Raw genomic sequence first — 25,990 nt, 5'->3', positions numbered from 1 at the left:
GTGACCTGAGCAAAGGTGTTATATCCCACCCTAATCCTCTTCAACATAATCCAATTTTGCCTCATTAACTGCAGAGATTAGGATTTACAACGTATAAGAAAATTATATCAATCACAAAATGGAAGACAACCACACAATACTGGGAATCATGGCCTAAACAAGTTGACACATATTTTGGGGGGCCATAGATCCATGACATAAGTCTTCACCAAAAAAAAAAAAAAATCGAAAAAGACTGCTCAAATATTTTGCCCATTTTGTTACTGAGTGTTTTCCTTGTATTAAGTTTTAAGAGTTCTTTATGTATTCTGGATACAAGTCTTCTTATCAAATATATGTTTTATGGTATTTTCTACTGCTTTGTGCTTGACTTTTTATTTGTTCTAAGCTTATCATTTTTTTTAAACAAATTTTCCCCCTCTGACTTTCCAAAGAAGACAAAGTGGTTTATGCCCAATAAATTTAGGTATCTGACATGAAAAAAATCCCCAGGTCTGTCAGTAATGGCAGACCTGGGATTCCCCAGAGGCTGAAAGCTCCCACTGACTGACAGCTTCTGGTTAGCCATGCGCTGGTTCTCTCAGGCTCTGGCAGTTAAGGAAGCTGTGCTTCTGTGCACCTCTAACTCTCCTCCCACTGGGTGCTTCCTCCCCTCTGCGGAGAGATACCCTTCTCCTTTCAGCCCCGTCTGCACCAGTGGCCAGAGCTACAAGGCCTTTTCAAAGTCAGAGCACAAGGCAGGCTGAGAAGGCAGTGGAAAGTGGGGCTGAGAAGGCCTTGAGGGGACTGAAAACATGGGGAACTATCTGCTGAGGAAACGCAGGTGAGTGCAGACTCCCTCCAAGGGAGCAGGGGAGATGGGATGGGGCAATGCAGCCAGAAAGAGAAAAAGACGTCTGTTCTTGGGGGTGAAGGGAATTTCACTAAGGCACCTGACAAATCTAAAGTGCCTACTATGTGCCAGGCACCATGTTAAATTCTTCATAGGTTTTACCTTCTCAGAATTGCATTTAGCAGCTGGTAGAGGATAGCTAAAGGACAGAAGGATCTTATTAAGGGAAGTCTACACATTAGGCTAAGGAGTCCTGGTAGTTAAAGTGCTCAGCTGCTAACCGAAAGGTCAGCAATTCAAACCCACCAACTGCTCCGTTGGAGAAAGATGTGGTAGTCTGCTTCTGTAAAGATTTACAGCCTTGGAAACCATATGGGGCAGTTCTAGTCTGTCTTATAGGGTCTCTATAAGTTGGAATCAACTCGACAGCAGTGGGTTTAGTTTTGGGGTACACATTAGGCAGTTCTACTCTGTCCTATAGGGTCGCTATGAGTCAAAATCAACTCGACGGCATTGGGTTTTTTGGTTATTAGGCTACAGTCTAAGAAGAAAAAACTTTCTGAGTGCCTGAGGAGGATATGTTCTCCTGGGCAGATTAGAACTGCCCCATAGAGTTTCCAAGGAGCAGCTGGTGGAATCACACTGCCGACATTTTGGTTAGCAACTGTAGCTCACCATAGCTCTTAACCAATATGCCACCAGGGCTCTGACTGGCATATAATGGGTAATGGGTAGTATTTAATTATTAGTTTCTTTCTCTCCATAACTTCACTCTCTGGAAAAGAAAAGATGATTAAACAGGAACCCAACCCAAATAATAAGTCAATTTGTTTTCTTTTTTAAATTCTTTCTTTCCTTTATTGTACTTTAGATGAAGGTTTACAGAGCAAACAAGTTTCTCATTAAATAATTAATACACATATTGCTTTGAGATATTGGTTACGAAGCCCATGACATATCCACGCTCTCCCCTTTTCGACCTTGGGTTCCCCATTACCAGCTTTCCTCTCCTCTCCTGCCTTCTCATCCTAGCCCCTGGACTGGTATGCCCATTTGGTATAGCTTTGTTTTATGGGCCTGGCTGAAGGGGAACTTCAGGATCTTTTAAAAGTTCTTTTCTTCTCTTTCTTTTTATCCCATGTTCTCTGCCTTGGTGCTTTCTGTTAAAGACAGCAACTTACATGAGACAAGGCCAGTGCCCTCCCCCAGGCACCACGCTGATAATGACAGCTAAAGAGCCCCTGGCCTCTCTCTCTACTGACGTTCTCAGGGTCATGATATGGAGTCTTTCACATTCCCGAGACAAAAGATTTAGGATCAGTCATGCATAGCAGTTGTTGGAGGAGATTGGTGGGTGGGCTGTTGCTATGGCAATGAAGAGAATGGCAGATCAAGGGTGCATTGTGGTCTACGCTTTAGGAGGGCTTTTTAACAGATGTGGGGGCAACAAGGGAGAAAAAAAAAACACATCTAGCTAAGGCTATTCCAGGGTTATGAGTGAATGGCAGAAGTGAGAAAAGTTGAAAAATTATGAAAAGAGATGGGAAACCTGAAGAGGAAATACTTAGCTCATTTCTGACTGTTAAATTTTAGGTGGCAGCAGGACACTCAAGAAATACCTTGGAACCTGAGAATCCAAAACCCCAAAGAGAAAACATCCAGGTGAGGGCAAACTCAACAAAGCTTCCACCAGTCTTGGCCCAGGAAGAAGGAAGTCTCTCAGGTCCTGGACCTCTGATACCCCACAGCAGAAGATACCTGATTAGACCCAACATCAGTTGTAATGGTCGTAAATGTAAAGGCAGAACAAAAGCAAAAACACTTTGAACCTTTAGACAGAAGACTTGCTACTTTGCTACAAGGCTAGTGTAACTCCTAGCAACAGGAAATACTAGTGCCAATATGAATTGCCATCAAATCAAGCTCCATAAGGTTTTCAGTGGCTGGTTTTTCAGAAGTTGGTTGCTAGGGCTTTCTTCTAAGGGGCATCTGGGTGGACTCAAACCACCAACCTTTGGGTTAGCAGCCAAGTGTGTTAACCATTTGCCCCATACAGGAATTCCACAACAGGAAATAAGGCCATTTTTCCTGTGATCTTTTTGTTCACCTCTCAAGGACCTTGCTGCTCAGTCTTCACCCTCATCATTTTATTTCAGGTTCTGGTTTTCTATTTCTGAAGTGACCACATCCCCCAGTCACTACAATCATTGGACGGCTTGTGGAGGGAAACCTTTGTATTCCTTGCTGTTATTAACTTCATCATCAGTCCTTTCTGTCCAGGTCTTTTGCACTCTAGGCCTTAAAAATTTCCCTCTTAACTAAGAAAATCACTCAAATATGGAAGTAGTGTCCCAGGGTCCAAGAATCCCAAAGGGTGGCAAAACCGGTTGTTCTATGGCCTTGAAGCCATCTCCGTTTTTCCTGTGGTTTCAAGAGGAGCTTTTGAAAGAGCAGCAACTATAAAACAACCACTGAGCCAAGGCCTGTGTTAGGGGCTGAGGACCCAGAGATCCATCCAACAGGGTTCGTTTCCTGAGTGCAAGCCAAAAAAAACTGTGTATTTTTGAGGATGTCATTAGGTATCTGTTAAGGGGTAAAGTCCAACTGATGGGCACTATAACAAGAGAGAGACTGGGTTAACTTGGGAGCCAGGGAAGGTTTGGTGTAAAAGACAGGAACCTGGAATTCCTGCCTCACCATCTGGTGTCCTGGGGAGGAAGCAATGGGGAGTCACCAGCATCTAAAATACCTGGCCTGCTCCACAGAGAGTGCCTGAGCCCATTTCAAACCAAAATGCTCAGAATATGTTGCAAAGAACTTGAGTGGAGGAAATAGCCGGCTTGCAAATAGCTCTTGACTCTTACAACTTCATGAGGCAAACTTTGTAAGAATCCTCAAGGAACTGAGGCTCAAGGGGTTCAGAAATACTATTCCTGTTACTCAAAATCAATCATCTCCTTTCTTGTCACCCCTCCCCCATATCTTCTCACTGAGCCTGGTGTCTGAGCATCGACATAATCCAATACTTTCCTTCTGAAGTTCTTCCTCAACAGAAACAGGATATATAAGCAAATGGCTAAAGAACCCTGACTGTAGCCTGAAGAAGAGGAGGGGTCACTGTGGTGCCTCTCAGCCCCAAAATCTCTGATGTTGCAAAGATCCTAGAGGCTGTCAGGACACTTGGCCAAGCTGGCACCCATGGCCAAGGTCACAGTGCGGTCAACCGTTTTCTAGTCCAGGGGAAATCTCGTTCAAGCAGATAATTTTGGATGGTCTTTTCTGAATGTGTTTAGACAGTAATGTTGATGTATATGCCAATTGCTGTGGAACCAGTTTTGACTCATGGCAACTTCATGTGTATCAGAATAGGACTGCACTCTACAGGGTTTTCAATGGTTGATTTTTTTGGAAGTAGATCTCCAGACCCTTCTTCCTAGGTGCCTCTGAGGGGACCCGAACCTCCATCCTTTCTGTGAGCAGTTGAGTGTGTTAACCATTTGCACCAACCAGAACTCACTACTGATATATGTAGTGCTTTATAAATGGTTTTCATATCCAACCATGTAGATAGTTGAATGTGCTTCAAATTCAGAAGAATACCAGGAATGATACTTCAACTTGGATGCCTGACTGGAGAGAGATCCCAAGGCTTTCTGCCAGAAGAGAGGAAGCAAATCCTGCTTATTTAGTTATAGCATCAGGGCCAATGTGGCAGATTTGATGACCTCTTGAACCAGTTTCAGTTGCTCTGTTCTTGACCACTCCTTTATTTATTCATCTAATATTTATCAGAAACACATTTACTATCGGCAGATGCTTTGTCAAATGCTGATGATATGTTATATGATGCATAAATACATATGGTCCCAACCTCACAAAGCTTATGTTCTAGTGTAGGATATAGGCAAATGAACAGACAGTTATAACGCAGTATAAAACCAAAAAAAAAAAAAAAAAAAAAAACCCATTACCATTGAGTCGATTCCACGATTCCGACTCATAGAGATCCTATAGGACAGAGTAGAACTGCCTCATATGGTTTCCAAGAAGCAACTGATGGATTCGAACTGCCTACCTTTTGGTTAGCAGCCAAGTTCTTAACCACTGTGTAGGAGGAGACATTCAAAGTGTAGTGGAATCCTGAATAAACATTTCCTGGAAGAAATAATTTCTATAAGGTCCACACACTTTTACAGTGATTTCCTAGAGATAATTTTTGTTGTGTGTCCTTCATCACAAGGTGACCAAGTAAATCATTGGAACTGGAGATTATTTAACCCTTTTCCCTTGCTGGGAATATAGCAGAAAATTCCTTCCCTGATTAGGACTCAACAGTGTCATCTTCATCTTTCCAAAGGGCCAGTTAATGTCCTAGGAGGATAAACCTATTCACAGGATAGATGTGTCCAAGTTACGTAGGATGAAGGCCCTCTTGTGGATAAGAAAAATTTTCCAGAGAAATGGCAAAGTGTTGGGCGTCAACTTAAAGCTGCCGAGATAAACCTTGTGATTTGCATCATTTCCTTGGCATTTTAGATGCTGGTGTCTCCAAGTTGCTGAAGGGTGTTTCTGCCTTCCATGGTGAGTTGGTTTCAGGTGTTATTTCCCTAAGTGTGGTTTGAATGTGGTATTTGTGGTAAGATACCTTGCAGCCCGTGGCCATCACAAAGCCTGTTGCTAGCCCAGACACAATCACCTGAATATCACTCAGGGAAGTGACCCTTCAGTTTGGTGGGAAGCGGGAACAACGGTTGAATGGGTGGTGCACTCTCTCCAAAGAGGAAAGTCCAGAAACACAGGTGAAACTGGCCACTAACAGAGAGAAGGACCCATAATCACATCGCGAATTCCAGAGTCTCCGCGTACAGAACCACACAGAGGATTTACAGCCAGGGTGATCATACAATGTAGCATCCAAACTGCAACACCTTTGAAAGTGAAACTGGTGTCTTAGTCATCTAGTGCTGCCATAACAGAAATATCACAAATGCATGGCTTTAACAAAGAGAAATTTATTTTCTCACAGTCTATTAGGTTACTAGTCCAAATTCACGGCGTCAGCTCCAGGGGAAGACCTTCTCTCCTTGTCGACTCTGGAGGGAGGTCCTTGTCCTCAATCTTCCCCTGGTCGAGGAGCCTCTCAGGGTAGGGACCCAGGGTCCAAAGGATGTGCTCTGCTCCTGGTGCTGCTTTCATGGTGATATGAGGTCCCCAACTCCCTGCTTGCTTCCCTTTCTATCTCTTGAGAGATAAAAGGTGGTGCAGGGCACGCCCCAGGGAAACTCCCTTTACCTTGGATCAGGGAGGTGACCTGAGTAAGGGTGGTGTTACAATCACAAAATGGAGGACAACCGCACAACACCGGGAATCTTTGCATAGACAAATTGATACATATTTTGGGGGGACACAATTCAATCCATTACACATACATACATACTTCTATGTATCTCATAGAAGTAGAGAGAGAGACAGAAACAAACAGCGAGAAAGGACAGGAACACAAAAGTGTAGATGTCTACTTGGTTCCATCCTTCATTGTCCTTTTTCTCTACCCTCTAATTTTTCTATGCTGAAGGAGGGATGATAAAAGGCCTATAAAAAAAAAAATAGCTCGAACAAATTAAAGGTTTAAAAATAAGTTTTAATCGGGTAGCATAATGCCCTTTGAGGGTTTCTGAATATCAAAGCAACCAATTTATTTTCCTTTTCTTTTACAGGAAAAAAATACGGACTTTTAAAGCAAGACGAGATTCCCAAAAGGAAAGTAAGTCATGGATTTCCCACCATTTTCTCTTCTGATAGACTTACATTTCCAAACTGCCCCTTCTCCGTGCTCCTAGAGTCCCTTGGGCATATTTCTAGTCTAATACTTATGCTCTTTGCACAGAATTTATCCAATCACATGACTTTTTTTCTCCACTAGGCTGTGAGCTCATTGAAGCAGCAACTGGCTTGTTATCTCCATACTTTCTGTTAGCTCCTGAAGTCTGATGGCTGAAGGGGTTAACTGGGAACAATAAATGCCAAGAGTGGGAGGGCACAAGGCCAGTAGCTGGAACTTCCAGGGAGGCCAGTGCACTTGGATCTCAGGGAGCAGAGGGGAAGGAGGGGTGGGGCCCTGTGGTCAAGTTAAGGATTTGGGCCTTTGACTTGAGAGCTACAGGAAGGACTGAAGGGGCAGGTATGATCAGATTTGCATTAAAGAGACCTTCCATTGCAGCCTGGAGAACAAATTGCAGCAGGGAATGGCAAGAGCAGATGCCAGAAGAATATTCAGGAGTCTAATGACAGACAGTGTTGAGGTTAAGGAGAGAGAAGTACTGGAGGAGGAAAGGGTGCTAAACAGAGAGAGACAATAAGAAAGTACAAGCCTGAAGGCAGAGTTTTGTTTTTGCCTTCCTGAGTTTAAAGCTGAAAGCTTAGTTTCTTCAACTCTGAATCTTAAGTGCTAACTCAGTAAAAAAAGGTATGTAAATTAGCAACACAGCACCCACCACCACCATTTCACACAAGGGAACTGTGAGTCCCAGGAAACCCCAATCTCCAACAGAGTGAAACATGGTAGAAATAAGACCCCTGATGCTGAAACTTCGCAGACCCTTTTCTTGGCAGTGATAATCTGGAAGTCCTGGGAGCTTGTGGAGACTAAGAACCTGGGGTGTCAGCACTGAGAGAACGCAAAACCTGGGGTGTCGGCACCAAGAGAACACAATACAGTGGGCTGCAGTGACATCCCTGACCCCTGTATAGAGCCATGTCATGAGGCTTCCACGTTTGAGCACAGACCTGTCCCATGAGCTAGTGTGTTTGCTGGGGCTAAAGAGTGTGTCCGTGTGTCTCTTAGCTGAGTGGCCAGGGTCAGCTGGTTTTAAGTAAATCAACTTTCGGAAAATTGGTCTGCTTTTGTTTGTGTCCGCTGGGACTGTTCAGCTCAGCTCAAGAGTTTCTTTCTCTGAAAAGCGTTCCTTGAGTACCAGTTCCCACACCACCACCGTCCCTTGCCACCTGTAGCAGTATGACGCCCTCCTGTCTGCACAGCCAACCTCTCAGAGCCACTTATCTGCCTCTATGCTAGCCTGGGAGTCCTGGAGGACAGGGACTGCTTCTGATCCATCTTTGTCTCCCCAGCACTGGTACAGAGCAGGCATGCAGTAAATTCTGGAGAAGGAAGGAAGGGAGAGACGAGAGGAATGGAGAAAGGAAGGGAAAGAAGGAGGGAAGAAGGGAAGTGTGATTTCCTATCAAAGACCCATAAGCGTGTCTCCCTCTCAGCTGCAGCACAGCTCTTGTCCAGACTGGCCCATCACTCCCGAGGGATGCGCTATAGAGCAGCATAGCCCTGGGAGGGTAACCCCAACTTTCCTTGGCTCTCCAGTAGCTTAAATTCTAGTTTCCCCTCCTCCCATGCTCAAACCTTCCCATGACCTTAAATTCACAGAGTGGCTTTTTGTTTGTTTTGTTTTTCCTTTCTCCAGATGAAGGAATTCCGGCTGTTCCCCCGCAGGTAAGGAGAACAGCTCTGAGCCTTTTTCTGAGATGACAGTAGCAACACAGACACCAGACGCCAGGGGGAGTTGGCCTCTAAGACCCCTTCTGACCCTAACATAGAAGAAAGAAACTCAGATGCCAGGACTTGTGACCCTGAAGGGCCGTGTACAGGGCCTGGTGACAGAAGTAGCAGCCACATCTGCTGCGTAACTTATTAAAAGGAACTAACATTTACTATTTAGTCTATTCCAGAAACCCTGGTTGCATAGTAGTTAAGACTACAGTTGTTAACCAAAGGGTTGGCAGTTCAAATCCACCAGGCACTCCTTGAAAACTCTAAGGGGCAGTTCTACTCTGTTCTATAGGGTCGATATGAGTCAGAATCCACTCAACAGCAATGGGTTAGTCTATTCTAGGCAGTGGGCTGAGCACTTTACAGGCAGTGTCTCATTTAACTGCCCCCAAAATCCTTTAAGATGGTACTATGAGTTTCCCCCAATTTACAGATAGAAAACTGAGTGGTTAAGTGCATTTTCCAAGGTCAGACAGCTGACAAGATGGCAGAGCCAAGATTCAAAACCAAGTCTTACCTCAAAATCCATGCCCTTTCCCTTACACTTTCCAGCTGTTTTTTTTTTTTTTTTTTTAATCTCCTGAGATTACAGCTGGGATGAGATCTTCCCTTAGGTTTTCTCTTTTTGAAAACAAAAATATCTTTAAAATGGGTAGTTAAATATCATACCCTAGTCACATTAAGGTGTCATCAGATTGTTCGCTTTTGTAAGAATGGACTTCCCACGGGGCCCTGAGACATTGGGGACCATACAGGTGGTCAGGGTAACCCTAGAACATGGGGCAAAGAGCTCACGCCTGGGAAGGCTGTATGCTGTGCACAGCCCCGGAGCTCTGTCTGCCCGGGGTAGTGTTGGGGTGGGGGCAACCAGTTAGGAAAAATGACCAAGAGAAGGTGAGGGGGTGGCCGTGGAAGAGAGACTTTACCCCAGGGCTGCCCTGTGTTGAGACTGAAGTGTAAGGGGAATGGCAAGAGGCCAGGTCTTGAGATGGGTTCTCCTTTGGACCACCAGGGACATGGTGACGAGACCTCTGCAGAGGAGCTATGCTACACCCTCATTAACCACAGGGTTGTCGAGAGAAGGCCATCGGTGAACTCTGCTGAGGCGTACTATGAAAATATTTTCCTCCAGGCTGAGAGGCCCAGAGAGTCCTCGAGAGGAACTGAAACGACTTACGCGCTTATCCAGGTCCCTCCCACCCCTAGGCATCTACCTTCCCCAGAAGGCGAATATGAACTTCTCATGCCTCATAGAATCTACTCTCACTTCCAGCAACAGCCAGGTCCACTTATGTCCACTTCTGAGACTCAGTTTTCCCATTTATAACAATGTAGTTGGGCCAGAATTTGTTTAGCGGTAGCCATCCAATCTGTGAAACAAATACAAGCGGGGAAAGAGGGTGTGGTTGAAGCAGGCATGGGCAGAGAACTCTTACAGCTTACCTCACCCCCCAAACCCTTCTGTAAGGGTCACTGCACAGCGTGGTTTGCAAACCACAGGGCCTCTCAGATCCTGCTGGACCACCAATATGCAAAGATAACTAAGTACCCTGAACACCACTCACTGAGAATATGGCGACCATCCTTGGTTCTATTTGGTTCAGGAGATGGACAGCTCTACTCAGTGATGGAGAAACCCAGGTAGCATGGTGGTTAAGAGCTATGGCTGTTAACCAAAAGGTCAGCAGTTTGAATCTACCAGGCGCTCCTTGGAAACCATGTGGGGCAGTTCTACTCTGTCCTGTAGGGTCTCTATGAGTCGGAAACGACTGGACAGCGATGGGTTTGGTGTTTTGGTTTTTATTCAGTGATGGGAGGGGCTTTCTGGTGCTCTACAGGTTGTGTGCATCACAGAAGGTTCTGCTCCTTGGTGCTGGTTCTCCTTAGAAACAGTCCACAAGGTTGTCTTGTAAAGTCATTGGAAGATTTCCTCAAGATACCAAGTGAACCCAATTGGGAGTCTGTTCACTGCACACATGTCTGTAGACGCAGGCTCCTCACTGTGACCTTCCAGCTCAGCCCCAAGGTGGCAGCCTGGGGTGTAACTCACACTCCACACCTCTGTGCAATGACCTCTTGCATGTCTCTCCTACAACTTGTTGGTCCCAGTGGTTTGCTTGATCATGTGGACTAAATCAAGAGGTTCCAGGACAGCTTGTCAGAATTTAAACCCATGTCTTTAATTTTTTTTAAAACTTTCTATCTCTTCCTAGAAATCTCAGAAAGAAAATCATAGCATCAGAGACTGATAGAGTAGGAGAGCCTTTGGAGGTTCTCCAATCTCCCCCTCCCCCCCGCCACCGCCTTTCTTTTTACTCAGAGAGGGTAAGTTTGCCCAATGTTACCTGGCAAGGTAATGACCAAACTTGGACTACAGCTTGGATCTCCTGGCTTCCAATTCGGTGCTTTTCCAATATACTACCGAGAATAGCCTCTACTATATGGTAAATGTATACATTAAATAATATGCTATATATAAAGAGACCTGGTGGCACAGTGGTTAAGAGCTATGGCTGCTAACCAAAAGGTCCACTCTGTCCTATAGGGTCACTATGAGTCGGAATCCACTCGACAGCAATGGGTTTGTTTGGTTTGTATGGCGCTATGTAGAAAATATGAATAAAATATCCACATGGAAAAATAAAACATACAGATACATACACACCTTCTCTAATGAGCACTCCTGTACATGCAATTAAGGCACCTCGTCTTTTCTTCAGCTCTTAAAATCACATCTATTCTCTAAACCAGGGGTCGGCAAACTGTGGCCCACAAGGCAAATGTGGCCCACTGCTCATTTTTGTAAGTTTTATTGGAGCACAGGCATCCTCATTTGTTAGATATTGTCTGCGGCTGCTGAACCACAGGAGAGCTGAGTAGTTGTGACAGAAACCAAGCTGTTGTTGTATGCTGTTGAGTCAATCCCAACTCATAGCGACCCCATGTGACAGAGCAGAATTGCCCCACAGGGTTTTCTTGGTTGTAATCTTTACAGAAGCAGATTGCCAGGTCTTTCTCCCATGGAGGTTCTTGGTGAGATTGAACTGCCAACCTTTCAGTTAACAACCAAACAACTGTTGCACCACTCTTCGGCCCTTTGCAAAAAAAATTTTATAGACCCCTGCCCTAACTGAGCAAACTTTGAGTTAAACTTTAGAAAATAAAAATTTGTTTTGGTCATTGATGTGAATTCCTAAGAGCTGGTAGCAATAAAGAGCTATGAAAACATTAGACCACAAATTCGCTGAGTGAGGCGAAAAACAATTAGTAAATTAGAATGTTCCTGTGTTCACATCTCTCTTCTCAACTGGCTGTTTTACTTAACAACCAGTCCTAATTTATACCAGTTGCCGTCGAGTTTTTGATTCTGACTTGTGGTGACCCCATGTGTGTCAGAGTAGAACTGTATTCCACAAGGATTTCAATGCTTGTGATATTTTAGAAGCAGATCTCCAGGTCTTTCGTCTGAGATGCCTCCGGATGGATTCGAACTGCCAACCTTTTGTCTTCTAGCTGAGAGCTTAACTATTTTAGCCACCCAAAAACCTGTTTTCGTTTGGTTAGTTCTGACTGATAACCCTAAAGGACAGTGTAGAATTGCCCCATAGGGTTTCCAAGTAGTGGCTCGTGGATTGGAACTGCTGACCTTTTCAGTCAGCAGCTGAGTTCTTAATCACTGCATCACCAGGGCTCCTTTAGCCACCCAAGGACCCCAATTTAAGGACAATAAAATAGCCAGAAGTTTGCTGAGACAAGGAACAGATGGCTTATGTGTTTAATTACTGTTCTGTCCCCAAAGATAACCAAAACTAAATAACTTTGTGATTTGAAATGTGCCAGGTGCCTAAAGAGGATCAATCTAGTAGCTTCAGATTGGATGTGTCAACCTAGGTTTGCTGAGATTTTAACCAGTTGATGGTTTTCAGCTAAGGAGCCAATCATATCTTGGTATCGTACCCTCTGCTAATTTCTATTTTTAGCAAAATTCCTATACATGGAACCTTAGCTTTGACCTTTGGGCAACATTCACTCATGTTCAGAAGGAGGTATGTGTAGTAGCAGTCAATGCCGTTCAAGAAACAACATGGCTTAGAGGAAAGAATTCCACCACCGGTGTCAGATAATCAGCGGATTCAAAACCTGGTTTGCCCCTCCTTGCTCTGTGACCCTGAGCATGTCACTTGGATGCTTAGCTTTCTCACCCAGAAATGAGTGGATTACATCCAATGTACATAAATCATCTACCACAAAACTCAAGTAAATCATACCAAAAAAGCAAAGACAAGCAAACCTTTTTATGATGTATGGGGAAAAATATGATGTGTCTGGTTATCCGGTCTACAAAAGTAGCCTGCAGTGATCAGGCATTGCTGAGCCATTCAGCTGTCTTCCCAGTGAACTAGGAATATTGAACCGTTGGGTTTTTATGCTGGGATTTTTCACATTGCCATTGGACCACTGTAGAAGCTGATTGGGATGAATATTCTTAGCACACTATGATGTTATATTTGTTCGAGTTTTATCTTGTGAAAGTATTACCTGATCCAAACAGTATACACATTTTGACCAAGAATATACTGGGCATAAAGGCTTACCCAAAGAAAGTTGTTCTTTTAATGAAATGTAGACAGATGATGAAAAGGGATTATTTTTGAGTGGGAGAGCCATGTGGCTTCAAAATGCCTACTATGTCTGTATATAATGCTGACCTTGTTCCCCATAGATTTCAGGATTTCTTACGAAAGCTATAGACCTTCTTCCCGGAAAATGCACATTCGTGTACACACATACACACACACCATTTGTATACAATTTCAAGGGTTTTTGGATGCAACCTCTCAGTTAAGAATCTCTGTTCTTGGTGAAGAAACCAAGGCTGAGGATATAAATTATTCTCTAAAGTCATAAATGTCACCAGGAAACTCCCCATCTGCGCACCCAGAACTGCACGTAGCCAAAGTTCACAGCAGTATGTGTAAGTTCTATGCAACAACTGCAGCCTCTGTGGTTTCTGATTTACATCCGTACTAGCACCTATAAATAATCTCTTATTCTGTGAATAAATTCGTGTTTAGAAGAAATAAATACAAGAAGAGGGTAAATATAAGTCAGGAGAATCTACCGTTGACTATGAATAAGTTCGAATGCTGACTTTTCAAAACAAAGTTGCATGACATATGCTTCAAATAGTCTCAGGGACAGAAGGGCATAGGCAGAAGAGAGCCAGTGAGTTTTTGGGACTCCACAGGAATCTTCAGAAGAAAATGAGATTTTATTTAAGTTTATCTGACTCTGTTCTTTTACAAGCTCGGCCTCTTTAGTTCAGAAAGCTACTCGATTTGAGTGTTCCTTGGTTCTGCCAGCTATTAAATTGGTTAGTGCAGAATGCAATTAATTCCCAATTTCCAACAGAGGGTTCTTTTGCAAGGCACTTAGTGAAACACTGAGTGGCCATTATCATCTCAGAGAGTCTTCTAGAGTCTGCTGGTAAAACCTCACAACTCATCCCTCCCTCCTGGTCACTTGTGCTCCATGTGGACAGTCAGAAGTCAGCCAAGTCTGAACTGAGCATGACCTTGAGGGGCACAGGGTGCCTGCTGGGCAACCATGGTCCATGGTGGCCCAGTGGGCTGGGCTTTGACACGAACAAACTGTAGGACTTTCGGCTGGTCGCTTTACCTCTCCAGGCCTTGGTTTTCCAACTATAAGTTGGGGGCTACCTGCTGAAGCTGAGTCAATGGAGGGAAAGAATAAAGGATGTCTGTGGATAAAGTTGCTATCAGTGCAGTAATATTGTGAGTTAACTTATTTTAAAGCCATGAAACAGCAATAAAAGCAGAAAAGAGAATCTTTGAGAGATTTATCCCATTTTTCTCAGCACTGACCAACTCTGAATAGGACAGAGATCCATATCCCAAGTCCACATATAGAAGGAAAAGTAGAGAACTTGCAGCACACCTAAAGAACAGAAACGTGTAAAGGAAGACAGATTTGCTTATCCAAATCCCCAAGTGTTAGAGGGTTCAGATTGAGTCCTACTTTCTATGTGAAGCCGTCCCCAGTTAAACCATACCAACCAACCATGCTTTTCTGTGACCACCCACAACCCTATAATTTGGCTTTGTTTACTTTTAACACCATTGAGTTTTCTGTTTTGTTTTGCTGTTTCTTGTTTCATCTTTGCAGGATCTGGCTCCTAATAAAACCAGGAACTTCTTTTATTGTTGTCTTATTTTTCTTTGGTATCTCCTAAAGCCCTCAGCAGAACACAGCATTAAAGATATACAGGGAAAAGAATTAAATCGAAATAAAAAAAAATTGGTCTCGTGGATAGAATTTGTGTTTTGGGGAGGGGGATGGTGCGTTGATCCACCAGTGTCTGTGTTTAAGTAACTTAGAGAAAAAAGCAGTTTTTCTTCTCAAATCCTTTGACTATTTCAGATATTTGTTGAAATCTTTCTGTGCACCAGGCATTTTGCTCATCACTATGATGTGTGGTGGCCAATAACTTCATCTCCAGTAGAAGTACACACGTAAGAGCCATTTGCCCAAACACTTCAGAATGGTTTAGTCACAGAGGTCAGTTCTGTCCACACCACAAAGGAAGAGGGGTCACGATGGGAAGTCTTCTATGACTTGCAAAGTGGTCAAATGCTGAGACAAAGCCCTTGCATTGAGACAGTTGTTATGTTTGTTATGTTGCTGTGATGTGCCACTGAGTCAATTCAGACTCCTAATGATCCCATGTGACAGAGAAGAGCTGTTTGCCAGGTCTTTCTATGGAGCCAGTGGTGGGTTCGAACCGCCAACCTCTTGGTTAGCAGCTGAGTGCTTAGTTGTTGTGTTTCCAGGGCTCCTTGCATTAAGACAAAGTACTTGCATCTTGATGTTTTCCAGGGGAGAAAGGAAGAACAGAACAAAGTTTTATCTCCGGATCTGCGCAGGTCCTTCCTTCCAGCTACAGGCCCTTTCAGATACCTGGTCCTGCCAGGAAGGGGGCTTGGAGGCAATGCAAGGGGTGGAGAGTCTCTCCCTGCTCTCACTGGAGCACTGAGAACCCAGCTCTATCTTGTTCACTCAGAAGAGAAAGCTGCCCTCAGGGAAGGGAAAAGGTCACTTCCAACCTCATTTACTGTAAAAGCATGCTGGCACACCACATGCCCCCAAGAGTCAACACCTGTAAAGCAAACATGAACAAGACAATGCAGAAGCAAAACTAATTCATTGCAAATATCTTAAAACCGTTCTTTAAAGTTCTTCATTCTCTTCTAAGAAGTACAAACACACTACAGTTCACATTTAACAAGTAAAAAATAAAGAGGAAGGAGAAAAATGCACCGGTTTCACTAGTTTAGGGAACTACCCTTCAAAATGAGACACCGAGTTACAGTAAGCCTGTCTTTTAGTTAAATAAGAAAGCCAAGTCATATTGTCCATCATATTGTCCACAGTCCTGTACCACAAAGATCTCAGGACAAATCTGAGTCATCTACCTGGGACATGCCCGCACGCAGCTGTCCCTCCCGCTGCCTTCCACCCAAGGCTAATTCAATGAAGATACCTGGCCTAGCAATCTTGCATTATATGACCACAAAATTCTTCTCCTGGAAAAAAATAGCAAAGAAATTTCCTCAACAAAAAAATAAGTGCTCTGTTCCCCCATGACAAACAACTCTCTATCTGTAGATGACCACTAAGCAGCCCTGGTGGCCTAATGATTAAGCGCTCGGCTGGTAACTGAAAGATCAGTGGTTCGAAGACACCCAGCTGCTCCTCCGGAGAAAAGACTTGGCGATCTGCTCCCCTAAAGATTACAGCCTAGGAGACCAATAAACCTGCTGCCATCAAGGCAGTTCCAACTCACAGTGACCTTACAGGACAGACTAGAATTGCCCCATAGGGTTTCCTAGGAGCAGCTGGTGGATTCAAACTGCCTACCTTTCGGTTGGCAACCGAGCTCTTAACCACTGCACCAACAGTTCAGGAAACCAATACAGTCACTAATATTCCACTGACCCCGAAATGGTCTGGCATGAAGCTTCCAACAGTTTATTTCAAAAGAAGAGTAGTTTTCCCCTTGTTTCACAACTACCTTTAATAAGATAGGTAATATCTGAAGACATTGGGTCCTACAGGAAGGCTGTCAACACTAAGCAATAAAAAGAATGTGTGATAGCTCTAGCCAATGTTTAGCAGCTTTAGTGATTCTCCAATGGAAGTTTATGAAAATGAAAATGGCAGACTCTCCAAAATGATAGTAATATGTTCAAAACTCACAGGAAACCAATTTCCAAAATAGGTGCTCAGGGGTCACAGGAACATTGTGGAAATACAAAATAATTAAGAAACATGTCTTATTCTGTAGCAATATATACATATATCTACAACACGGTAACATAGGTTGATGCGTGTGAGGCTCATTTGCTGGGATGTCTTCCCTTTCAGCACCGCCTGATTAGACGTGACTGGATGGGGGCAGATTTCAGTGAGCTCAATTCTCCTGCTCCTAGGGATTGATGTTACTCCTGACCCCGCCTCTCCTCAGCAACGGATTAGCAGGTGCCCCCGGCAGTGTACCACCCGGCACTAACGAGAAAGTGTCCACATGTGGGTGGAGGCAGCCAGTGCTTCAAGGAAAGCAGTGACCCCCATCCACTCTGGCCCCGGACCCCATCTGGTTTTGCACCCAAGAGGGGCAGTTTTCAGGTGCCTTTTTGCTGAACATGGAACTAGACCAGGTCTTGTGCAGAATCAGGAGAGAAAGGTCCGCCCCTACTCCTCCAGTCATTGCCAGGACCTTCTACATTAATTCACAGAATCTTTTCTGTAAAATGAAATGAATTCTCTTCATCTCCAAAACTCAGTGGAGCACTGCTTTCGGACATAGATCAACCTCCACCACTTCATTCTGAAAAGAAAATACAAACAAAAGTCACTAATTTTTAAAAGCATGCTAGTTTTACACATTTAATGTTTTTATTGTTTCACTGGATTTGAACATAAAGCCTTATGTAATATTTGGCATGTTTGTAAATTTCTACCAGAGGAAATTTACGCTTCAGTCAGCACACACACGCACAATTCTGAACACTTTTCAAAAGGCAGATAACGTTTATCACTTGTGTATTTTTGGTACTAAAAAAAAACTAAGTTGGTGATAAATAAGGGCCATCATCATCAACACCCATTCTGTCGCTATGTGGTGACACATTTGCACTTTATGATCTTTCTGCACTGTTCTTCTAGGCTGCAGGTACTGTGCCTGCTGCTGACCACATCTCCTTCTAACGTGTTTCTTTCATTCATTCAACTAGTATTTACTGGGCACCTGCTAATGTACCAGAGAATGTTTCTGACGTATTGTGGATGAGAATGTAGAATATCCAAGATGGCTGCCATCATGGACTAAGTCAGAGCTGATCTGACTCCAAGTGAGGAATCAGAAGTGAAAAATGAGGAGAGATGATACATAAAGGACAAAGCTTCAGTACAAACGCAATGGAAGGACATTTCAAAGGCTTGAAGTCACTTCACCTCCCCACCCTCCTTTTTCCCCAGCTTTGTGCCAGTGTTAAATTTCTCAGAATCTGACAAGCACAGTGTTTGCCACATTTATTAAACAAAATACAAATTTCTTTGTTCTGTTCTGAATGTTAAAAGTAGATGAGTAAACTATTTTTATAGCTTTTAAGGAGACAAATTAATTTGCCTTTTTATGCCCCTCTCTGGTTAAGCACTCAGCTACTAACTGAAAGATTGGCAGTTTGAACCCCCCCAGTGGCTCAGTGGGAGAAAGGCCTGTTGATCTGTTCCTTATGGGATGGCAGCTTAGAAAACTCTATGCGGCAGTTCTACTCTGTCACATGGGGTTGACATGAGTTGTAATCAACTGGACAGCACCCAAAACAAAATTAATGTCTTCACGGACTCAGCGGCCTTCAACAGGAAAAAAAAAATACGTTCTTCATCTTGGGATATTTTTTCAACAATTTAGCTATACTCTTCATTTCAAATTCTTCAACACTTACTTCTTTTGTGAAACTACAGTGTTTCTGTGACGGTTGCTAGTGATATTGTGGGTAAGTATTAAAATTTGGGTAACTGCGACAAGGAAAGGCTTAGCAATCCTCACCTTTATACTTTTATTATTTCTTCTAGATTTATTCTCCAACTGCTCAGACTGGTTATAGGGGGCAGGGGCTGTGTAGCATCTGCAGAGCCTGGAACATCACCTTCTCACAAAACACCCAGGCCAGTGAATGAATTAGTGAGTGGTCTGACACAGCACCACGTCATCGAAGTTGCCAAACCAAACTGTAGGTCCCCATTCTGATCACTTGCTTATCATCACAACTTGGTCTTCTTTACTTGCTGTACTTACCAAAGAGTGAGAAGGATGATGGATCAAGCCCCAGATTTTCACAACCAGAAATGCTCTGATCATGGAAGTCCTGTAGCAAAAGGCCCAGCACCAACTCTTCACTCATCATATACTTCATAAAACTGGCATCTTCCGACGGAACCCCAAATTGCAGGTGGTAAGTTATTGTGGCATTGTCACCACTGAAAGGCAACCCAAACAGGCAGTGAAACACACATAGCAACATGGGAAATCAGCGTGAGCAGTCAGGTTTCTTACATTTCTAAGATTTCTTAGTACAGCAGATCCTTCAAGCACAACATAGTAGGGAGCGCTGTCCTAAAAGAATCCTCTTCCATAGTCTCATCACAAAACCGGAGGTGACTCTAGTCTCCTCCTTCCACCCAGTACCCCTCAGGAGCCCACTGGGAGAGGTACCCAAGGGAGAGAAGGAGCCCAGCTATTGCCCAAGGAAGACCCAAGGTTTGGCACACACGTCGTCTACCAGCCTTTACCTTAGATCCCCTAGGACAAGCCAGGTAAACCTGCCCTTTTCTCCTCAGAACTTTCCTCCTCCACATTGTTACCCTGCCCCTTCTCCCTGCCTCCCAACTGTGTCAGAGCTATTCAGTTTCACCAGGCCTTTATTTCACCTATAAACACGTTTAAGGTAAAATCCCAAGGCGCCCTTCACTGGGTCCAGAGCTCCTTCCTCAACTCGAAGTTCCACAGACTGCTGTGTGCATCAGCCACAAATGATACCTCCCTGGCTGGTCCCCAAAGTGAAGAACTTTTTCTGTCCCATGTCCAGCTCCGGAAGTCCCTAAGGCAGGAAGACCAAACTTTGTAACTCGCAGTAATGGGACCTAAGAGAGTGGAGTTTTCATCTTCCTAGAACTTATCTTTCCCATATCCAAAATAAAAATAACCATGTGGCTCCCCTCAGTTAACTCATAGCTTATACCACTAGCTAAATGCCACCTCAACATCAAGATTTTCACAATTACCCTATTACTTTGGTTCAAGATGGCCCAGATTAAGAACTAGCAATAAAATAATTAACAAGGGGCCACATCTGGGACTGTCACCCTATGGCAGGTTTTACATAACTTTGCTCCTGTGGTGGACAGGCAAGTAGTTCCCCTTGTGGCCAGAAGTCCCCTAGGCCAATACTCACAGATTGAGGTGGCTGTCAGTTCAGTTAATAAACCCTAGCAGGGCCAAGAGGAATCCCTGGGCAGTGCAAGTAGTTAATGCGCTCAGCAGCTAACCAAAAAGTTTGACGTTCAGGTCCACTCAGAGGTACCTTGGAAGAAAAGCCTGGCGGTCCACTTCTGAAAAATCAGCCATCGAAAACCCTGTGACGCACAGTTCTGCCCTGACACACGCTGGGTGGTCATGAGTTGGAATCAACTTTGCAGCAACTGTTTCTTCTTTGTTTTTATTCATTAACAACCAAGAAGTATGCCAAACGCTGTGATTCAAATGAATGCCCAGTCTGGACTCTGGAGAAACTCACGGTTTCAAGGACGCCAGTTGTAAGTACCGCAGACAGGCTGAAAACTGCACTTTCAGATTCTAATCTGGTTACCCGAGTTAGCAGGTGACCTTACACGTTCCCTCTGCTCCACCCTCTAATTAACACTAATGATGGCCAACACCTTTATGGGCAGCCACCTGCACGCCCACGGGCCAGGACCCGGGACGAGGCTTATGAAGAGGCCCAGAAGCTGTCTTTCAGGAGACAGGCCAGAAGCCGAATGGGAGAAGAGTGTGTAATCACCTGGCTAGCCCAACCTCTTCCAGTCCTGTCAGGTCACAGGAGGATTTACATAAGGCTGAATTTCCAGGAGAGGAGTGGGATTTTCAGGGAGCAGTGAACCCGTGGGCTGCACCTCAGCTGCCCACAACCAAGCAGGTCTAGGAGCTTATGAGCCAAAGGGGATTTTTCCCAGGCTTCTGCTGGGCCAGTCAGGCCCAAGGCCAGATGCCACACTTACATGCCAGAGACTTCTCCATCTCTGGCCCACAAGTGGGAGCAGATGTACCTTTCCAAGGCGATGGCTTTCATTTCTCAATTCAACATTTTAGAAACTGTGCCTAGACTTTTTCAACTGAAACAAAAATGTTTTCCGGATAGAATTTCTTTCTCCAAAATACTAAAACCTAAGTTTTCTTTCAAATAACTTTGAAAAAGCAGTGTCTCTAACATTACGTCTAGGCTAGATTCTAACCACAATTTACTCAGTTTTCTGAGTTTTCCCAATGCCGTGCAATCCCGCCTCCTCTAGGTTCACAACATGGCGCCAGATGCTTGGATAGGCCCTTAAAGCTTTGAGGGTCTTTCCTGTCTCAACTCTGCCTGGGTCTTTGAATTATAAGATGGAAAAGGAACGAATGTTCATCTGATCAGTTAATCATTTTATGCACTTCTCACTTCTCTATTCTCAGCTTAATACCAGTGCTGTATGATTAAGGAAACCCTGGTGGCACAGTGGTTAAGAGCTACGGCTGCTAACCAAAAGGTCGGCAGTTCAAATCCACCAGGAGCTCCTTGGAAACCCTATGGGGGCAGTTCTACTCTGTCCTGTAGGGTCGCTATGAGTCAGAATCAACTTGACTGCAGTGGATTTTATATGATTAAAATCAGCAATGCCAAAAGATGTCACCAGGAAGCAACATGAACCTTGGGGGTCTATAAAAAAGGACATAGTATTATTGCCAAGGCAACCTGTTTTGGTCCTACCTCATGGTGCTACCACCTATTTTATGTGCTTCCCTGCCCAGGTCTACCAACATTATGGTTTGTAAAATTTATAATCTGGGAGGGGGATTCCAATATAATATAGCCATTGGTCTATTTGGTCACATCACAGAGATATGTAGGACCAGTGGATAATAAAGAGTTGTCGTGTAAATCTTGTCTAAATCACCTACTATAGTCCTAATAAGTCCTAATAATACAAAACGGTAATAAAATGACTTTTCTTCACACATACACCCTTCTGTTTACATCCCAAGAATATTAAAGATTAAAAAAAATATATTAAAGATTAGGGGGGTATTAAAAAAGAAAAAATATATGTGTGCGTTTATCTGCCATATGTATAAAATAAAACAAAAAAACAATTGTCATCGAGATAATTCTGGCTGATAGCAACCCTACAGGGCAGAGTTGAAGAGCCCCGTAGGGTTTCCAAGGTTGCCATCTTTACAGAAGAAGACTGCTCCTTGCCCAAGGAGCTACTGGTGGGTTCAAACCGCTGACCTTTCAGTTAGCAGCCAAGCGCTTAACCACTGCACCACCAGGGCTCCTTATTTTATATAAAATACATAGTAAATACATGTTTAGAAGAAATCATTCCCAACTGTTGATGGCTGTTAACTTTGTAGAAGGGAACGGAATAGATTATGTTGTAGAACTGACTGGCACAAACACTGCGGAGTAGGGAAGGCAGGCTTTTCCTGTAGTCTATATGGAAACCCTGGCGACATAGTGGTTAAGAGCTATGGCTGCCAACCAAAAGGCTGGCAGTTCAAACCCACGACGTGCTCCTTTGAAACTCTGTGGGGCAGTTCTAATCTTTCCTATAGGGTTGCTACGAGTCTGAATTGACCCGACGGCAACGGGTTATGGTTTTTACGGTTATCTTTATATCTTCAATAATAGACGAGAAGAATGTATTACTGTATTGCTTGTGCCCCTCCAGAGCTAAAGCCGGTGAACGGATTATATAATTTACATCACATCATTTTCTGAGCTTTATTTCTATTTCTCCCCTTAACTTATTCGAGCACCCACTTTCAAAAGGGATGGTTTGCCAAAACTGGCTTTTCCTTTCTTCCATGTGACCTTGGCTGAATCGTATAATTAATCTGGGGCTCATTTTTCTCATTCATAAAACAAGGGAGTTGAGCAAATTGGTCTCCAAAGACTGTCCTAGCACCGACACTCTGATTCTATTACTGGTGCCTGTTATGGATTGAATTGTGTCCCCTTGAAACACGTGTCATAAATCCTAACCCCTATACCTGTGGTTGGAAACCCTGGTGGCATAGTGGTTAAGAGCTACGGCTGCTAACCAAAAGGTCGGCAGTTCAAATCCACCAGGCACTCCTTGGAAATCCTACGGGACAGTTCTACTCTGTCCTATAGGGTCGCTATGAGTCGGAATCAACTCGACGGCAATGGGTTTTATACCTGTGGTTATAATCCCACTTGGGAATGGGTTTTCTCTGTTATGTTAAGAAGCCATATCAGCGTAGGGTATATTTTAAGCCTATCACCTATGAGATATAAAAAGAGCAGATGAGGACAGAGAAACAAGCAGAGTTGGGGGAAGATAGACGTCACACCACATGAAGATGGCCAAGGAGCCCAGAAACAAGGACCTTCCCCCACACCCGACAGAGAGAGAGCATTCCCCTAGAGCCAGTGCCCTGAATTCAGACTTTCAGCCTCCTAACTATGAGAAAATAAATTTCTGTTTGTTACAGCCACCCATGTGTGGTACTTCTGTTACAGCAGCGCTAGATGCCTGAGACATTACCCTCAGTGCCCTGAGATGCAGGAAGTCGTCCGGTGTAAATGGTGACGGTATCTCTTATCAGAGAAAGAGACCTAAAGGTAACGTTCCACTTTCTTACCTGAAATCCGCTATTTCAACTGAAGTAAAATAGCGACTCAGAGATGGCGATGAACTGTACACAGCTGTGAGCTAAAACAAAGAGCAGCAAACCAAAGAAACACACGCATTACTGATGGATCACATTGCATATAACCTGTAAAAGCAAAACGACTCCTAGACACAGAGATTCCACTCCAGCCAGGAATTAACTTATCCAGAGGCTCTGTAGCACCCACCATAAACCACAACTCAAGTTAGCACCCATATAAAAGAATCCAATAGGGACCTGACACTGGGTTTTGTTTTGTTTTGTTTTTTAATAGGGACCAAGCAACAAGGCTGGGGTTTTTCAACATCTTATACATTGTATGGACACTTTGTGGCCTTAACAGTGAGACCGGTCAGCAGCTGGAGACCACACAGACCTCAAGGTCCACAGGAAGGAGAGAATACTCCAAAGTGGCTGTGGGGGACTGGCAGCACAGGCCACTGATTACCCAGTGGGTCACTGCCGAAGGTGCACTTCTCTCCTTTCTCCGGAGCCTCCTGATATCAGGAGAAACAGCCAGGCTAAGTTAAGAAGTATAGTACTTTCCCCTGGACCAGGGGACAAAGTGGAGCTGGCCTACCATTGCAAAGATATGGAGGTTTTATTTTATGCATGAAATATGCCAACATTAACATCATACCAACATCCGTGTTTCCATGCCTAGATGTCATACCTTCAGATTTGGCCATAGTTAGTTCAGTTCTTTAAGAAAGGGAATAAAGCTAAAGCTAGTGCTACACAGTAATTCCACTTTCCTTCCCTCCCTTCCCTACAAGTAATCACTATTCTGAAGTCAGTACATATACTTTCCATGCATACTTTTGTAAATCTACTGCTTATGCAAAAATAGCAACCTATATTTTTATTCAAATAAAAGATCCCATATTGGACACAATCTTCTATACTTTGCTTTTTTTATCATTCAAAATTACAGTTGAGATGTATCCATATTGGTACATACAGGTGGAATTCATTCAATCTAACTCCTGTAGAGATTTCAGTACCTGATTGCATTAGCTTACCCGTTTCCCTACTGAGGAACATGTAACTTGTTTCCAGTTTTTCTCTATCACAAATTATGCTGAAGGAATTGTTCATGGGAATTTCTGTGCGTCTCTTCTCGCACCAAGAAATGGAATTGCTGGGTCCAAGGGTTATGTAGGTACATCTTCAACTTAACTATCAGTACCAGTTGACATCTATTCGACTACAATTTAACTAAATATTGCTAAATTGCTCTCCATTTTACCCTCCTATGAGCAATGAGGAGGCCTGGTAGCACAGTGGTTAAAAGTTAGGCTGCTATCCAAAAGGTTGGCAGTTCGAATCCACCAGCCACTTCTTGGAAACCCTATGGGGCAGTTCTACTCCATCCTGTAGGGTCGCTATGAGTCGGAATCAACTCGACAGCAATGGGTTTGGTTTGGTTGGTTTTTATCAGCACTGTAACTAACTAACCAGTTGCCAAGGAGTTGATTCCAACTCATGGCAACCCCACGTGTGTCAGAACAGACCTGTGTACCACAAGGTTTTCAATGGCTGGTTTTTCCGAAGGAGATCATCTGGACTTTCTTCCAAGGCACTTATGTGGATTTGAACCTGCCACCTTTCCGTTAGCAACTGAAGAGAATCATTTGCACCACCCAGGGACTCCATCAGCAATGTATAAGTATTCTCTTTCCTATATCCTTGTCAGCACTATTATCAGATTTAAAAAATTTTGCCAATCTGATAGGTAGAAAATGGTGTTTTGAGTCATTCTAATTTGCACTGTCTTATGCACTAGTGAGGCTGAGCATGTTTTCATGTGTTTATTAATTCTTTGGGATTTCTCACCTCTGAATTTGCGTACTAGTTTCCTTTCTTTCCCTTGGGCTGTCTGTCTTTTTCTTATTTTTCTGAGATGGTTTTATACTCTGGGTACTAGCCATCAGTTTTATGTCACAAATATCTTCTCTCAGGTTTGATTAATCTTTTCATCGTGTTTCAGAGATGTGAACCCTCACCTAGGAGCACCCCAGAAACTCATTTACATTGTTTTTTTTTAATTTACATTTGAAGGTTACATGCCTTGTCCACAGATGGGCTGTAGCATTATTCAGGAGAACTGTGCAACAATGTGGTTGCATCGGCAGGGGCCCAGCTCTGGGGCTGAGGGGGTCGTGGCCAGACCCATTCCCACCCCAGCCTGAAGCCTCATCCCTGACGTTGTTCTGAAAATCTCTCTGGCATCCACAGGCACCCTTGTGTTGAGACAGTTGTGCCCAGCAGCAGCCATTGCTGCTTAGCGCTGCATTACTGTATACCAATAGCAAGCGGCAAGACATGCCAAAAAAAGAAGGGCCCTGAGAGGAATTCTGCCCATCTTGGGAGCAGCCAATTTCAAAGGAGGCTGCAATTCTAGAAATAAATCCCCACTTAATGCACCTGGCCAACATTTCAATCTCTCAAAGGCGAGCAGAGAGACTTAGAGCACTTACTGTCTGTCCTCCTGTAACTGTGTCTTTACTGCTATAGTCTTTACAAGAACCTGACAGAACAGGCACTGATACGTTTCCCC

The 25,990-nt window shown here is 43.9% G+C and overlaps 2 protein-coding genes across 2 annotated transcripts in view; one reads left to right on the top strand and one right to left on the bottom strand.

Annotated features, from left to right (window-relative positions):
- The first annotated feature begins 701 nt into the window (after positions 1–701).
- Positions 702–9,776, top strand: GCSAM (germinal center associated signaling and motility). The gene is made up of 6 exons (XM_049874551.1): positions 702–823; positions 2,426–2,494; positions 5,369–5,413; positions 6,550–6,596; positions 8,308–8,336; positions 9,406–9,776. The coding sequence occupies exons 1-6, from the start codon at positions 795–797 to the stop codon at positions 9,718–9,720; spliced, it is 534 nt and encodes a 177-aa protein (XP_049730508.1). The 5' UTR covers positions 702–794; the 3' UTR covers positions 9,721–9,776.
- Positions 9,777–12,355: 2,579 nt separating this feature from the next.
- The window catches only part of C1H3orf52 (chromosome 1 C3orf52 homolog), a 48,136-nt gene continuing 34,501 nt past the window's right edge, over positions 12,356–25,990 (bottom strand). Inside the window, exons 5-7 of the mRNA XM_049852883.1 lie at positions 23,401–23,471; positions 18,775–18,956; positions 12,356–17,301 (exon numbers count right to left, since the gene is read on the bottom strand). Coding sequence (XP_049708840.1) covers positions 17,297–17,301; positions 18,775–18,956; positions 23,401–23,471 — 258 coding nt within the window. The 3' untranslated portion in view covers positions 12,356–17,296. The remainder of the gene's footprint in view (positions 17,302–18,774; positions 18,957–23,400; positions 23,472–25,990) is intronic.

Source organism: Elephas maximus, chromosome 1 (assembly GCF_024166365.1).
Source record: "Elephas maximus indicus isolate mEleMax1 chromosome 1, mEleMax1 primary haplotype, whole genome shotgun sequence".
Lineage (NCBI taxonomy): Eukaryota > Metazoa > Chordata > Mammalia > Proboscidea > Elephantidae > Elephas > Elephas maximus.
Note: the sequence above shows the minus strand (reverse complement) of the source record. Positions and strands in the feature narration are given on the sequence as shown.

Coding starts and splice junctions, on each gene's coding strand:
- GCSAM (XM_049874551.1), top strand. CDS start 795: ATGGGGAACTATCTGCTGAGGAAACGCAG. Junction 2,495..5,368: donor CCCAAAGAGAAAACATCCAG/GTGAGGGCAAAC, acceptor TTGGCATTTTAG/ATGCTGGTGTCTCCAAGTTG. Junction 8,337..9,405: donor TTCCGGCTGTTCCCCCGCAG/GTAAGGAGAACA, acceptor TTGGACCACCAG/GGACATGGTGACGAGACCTC.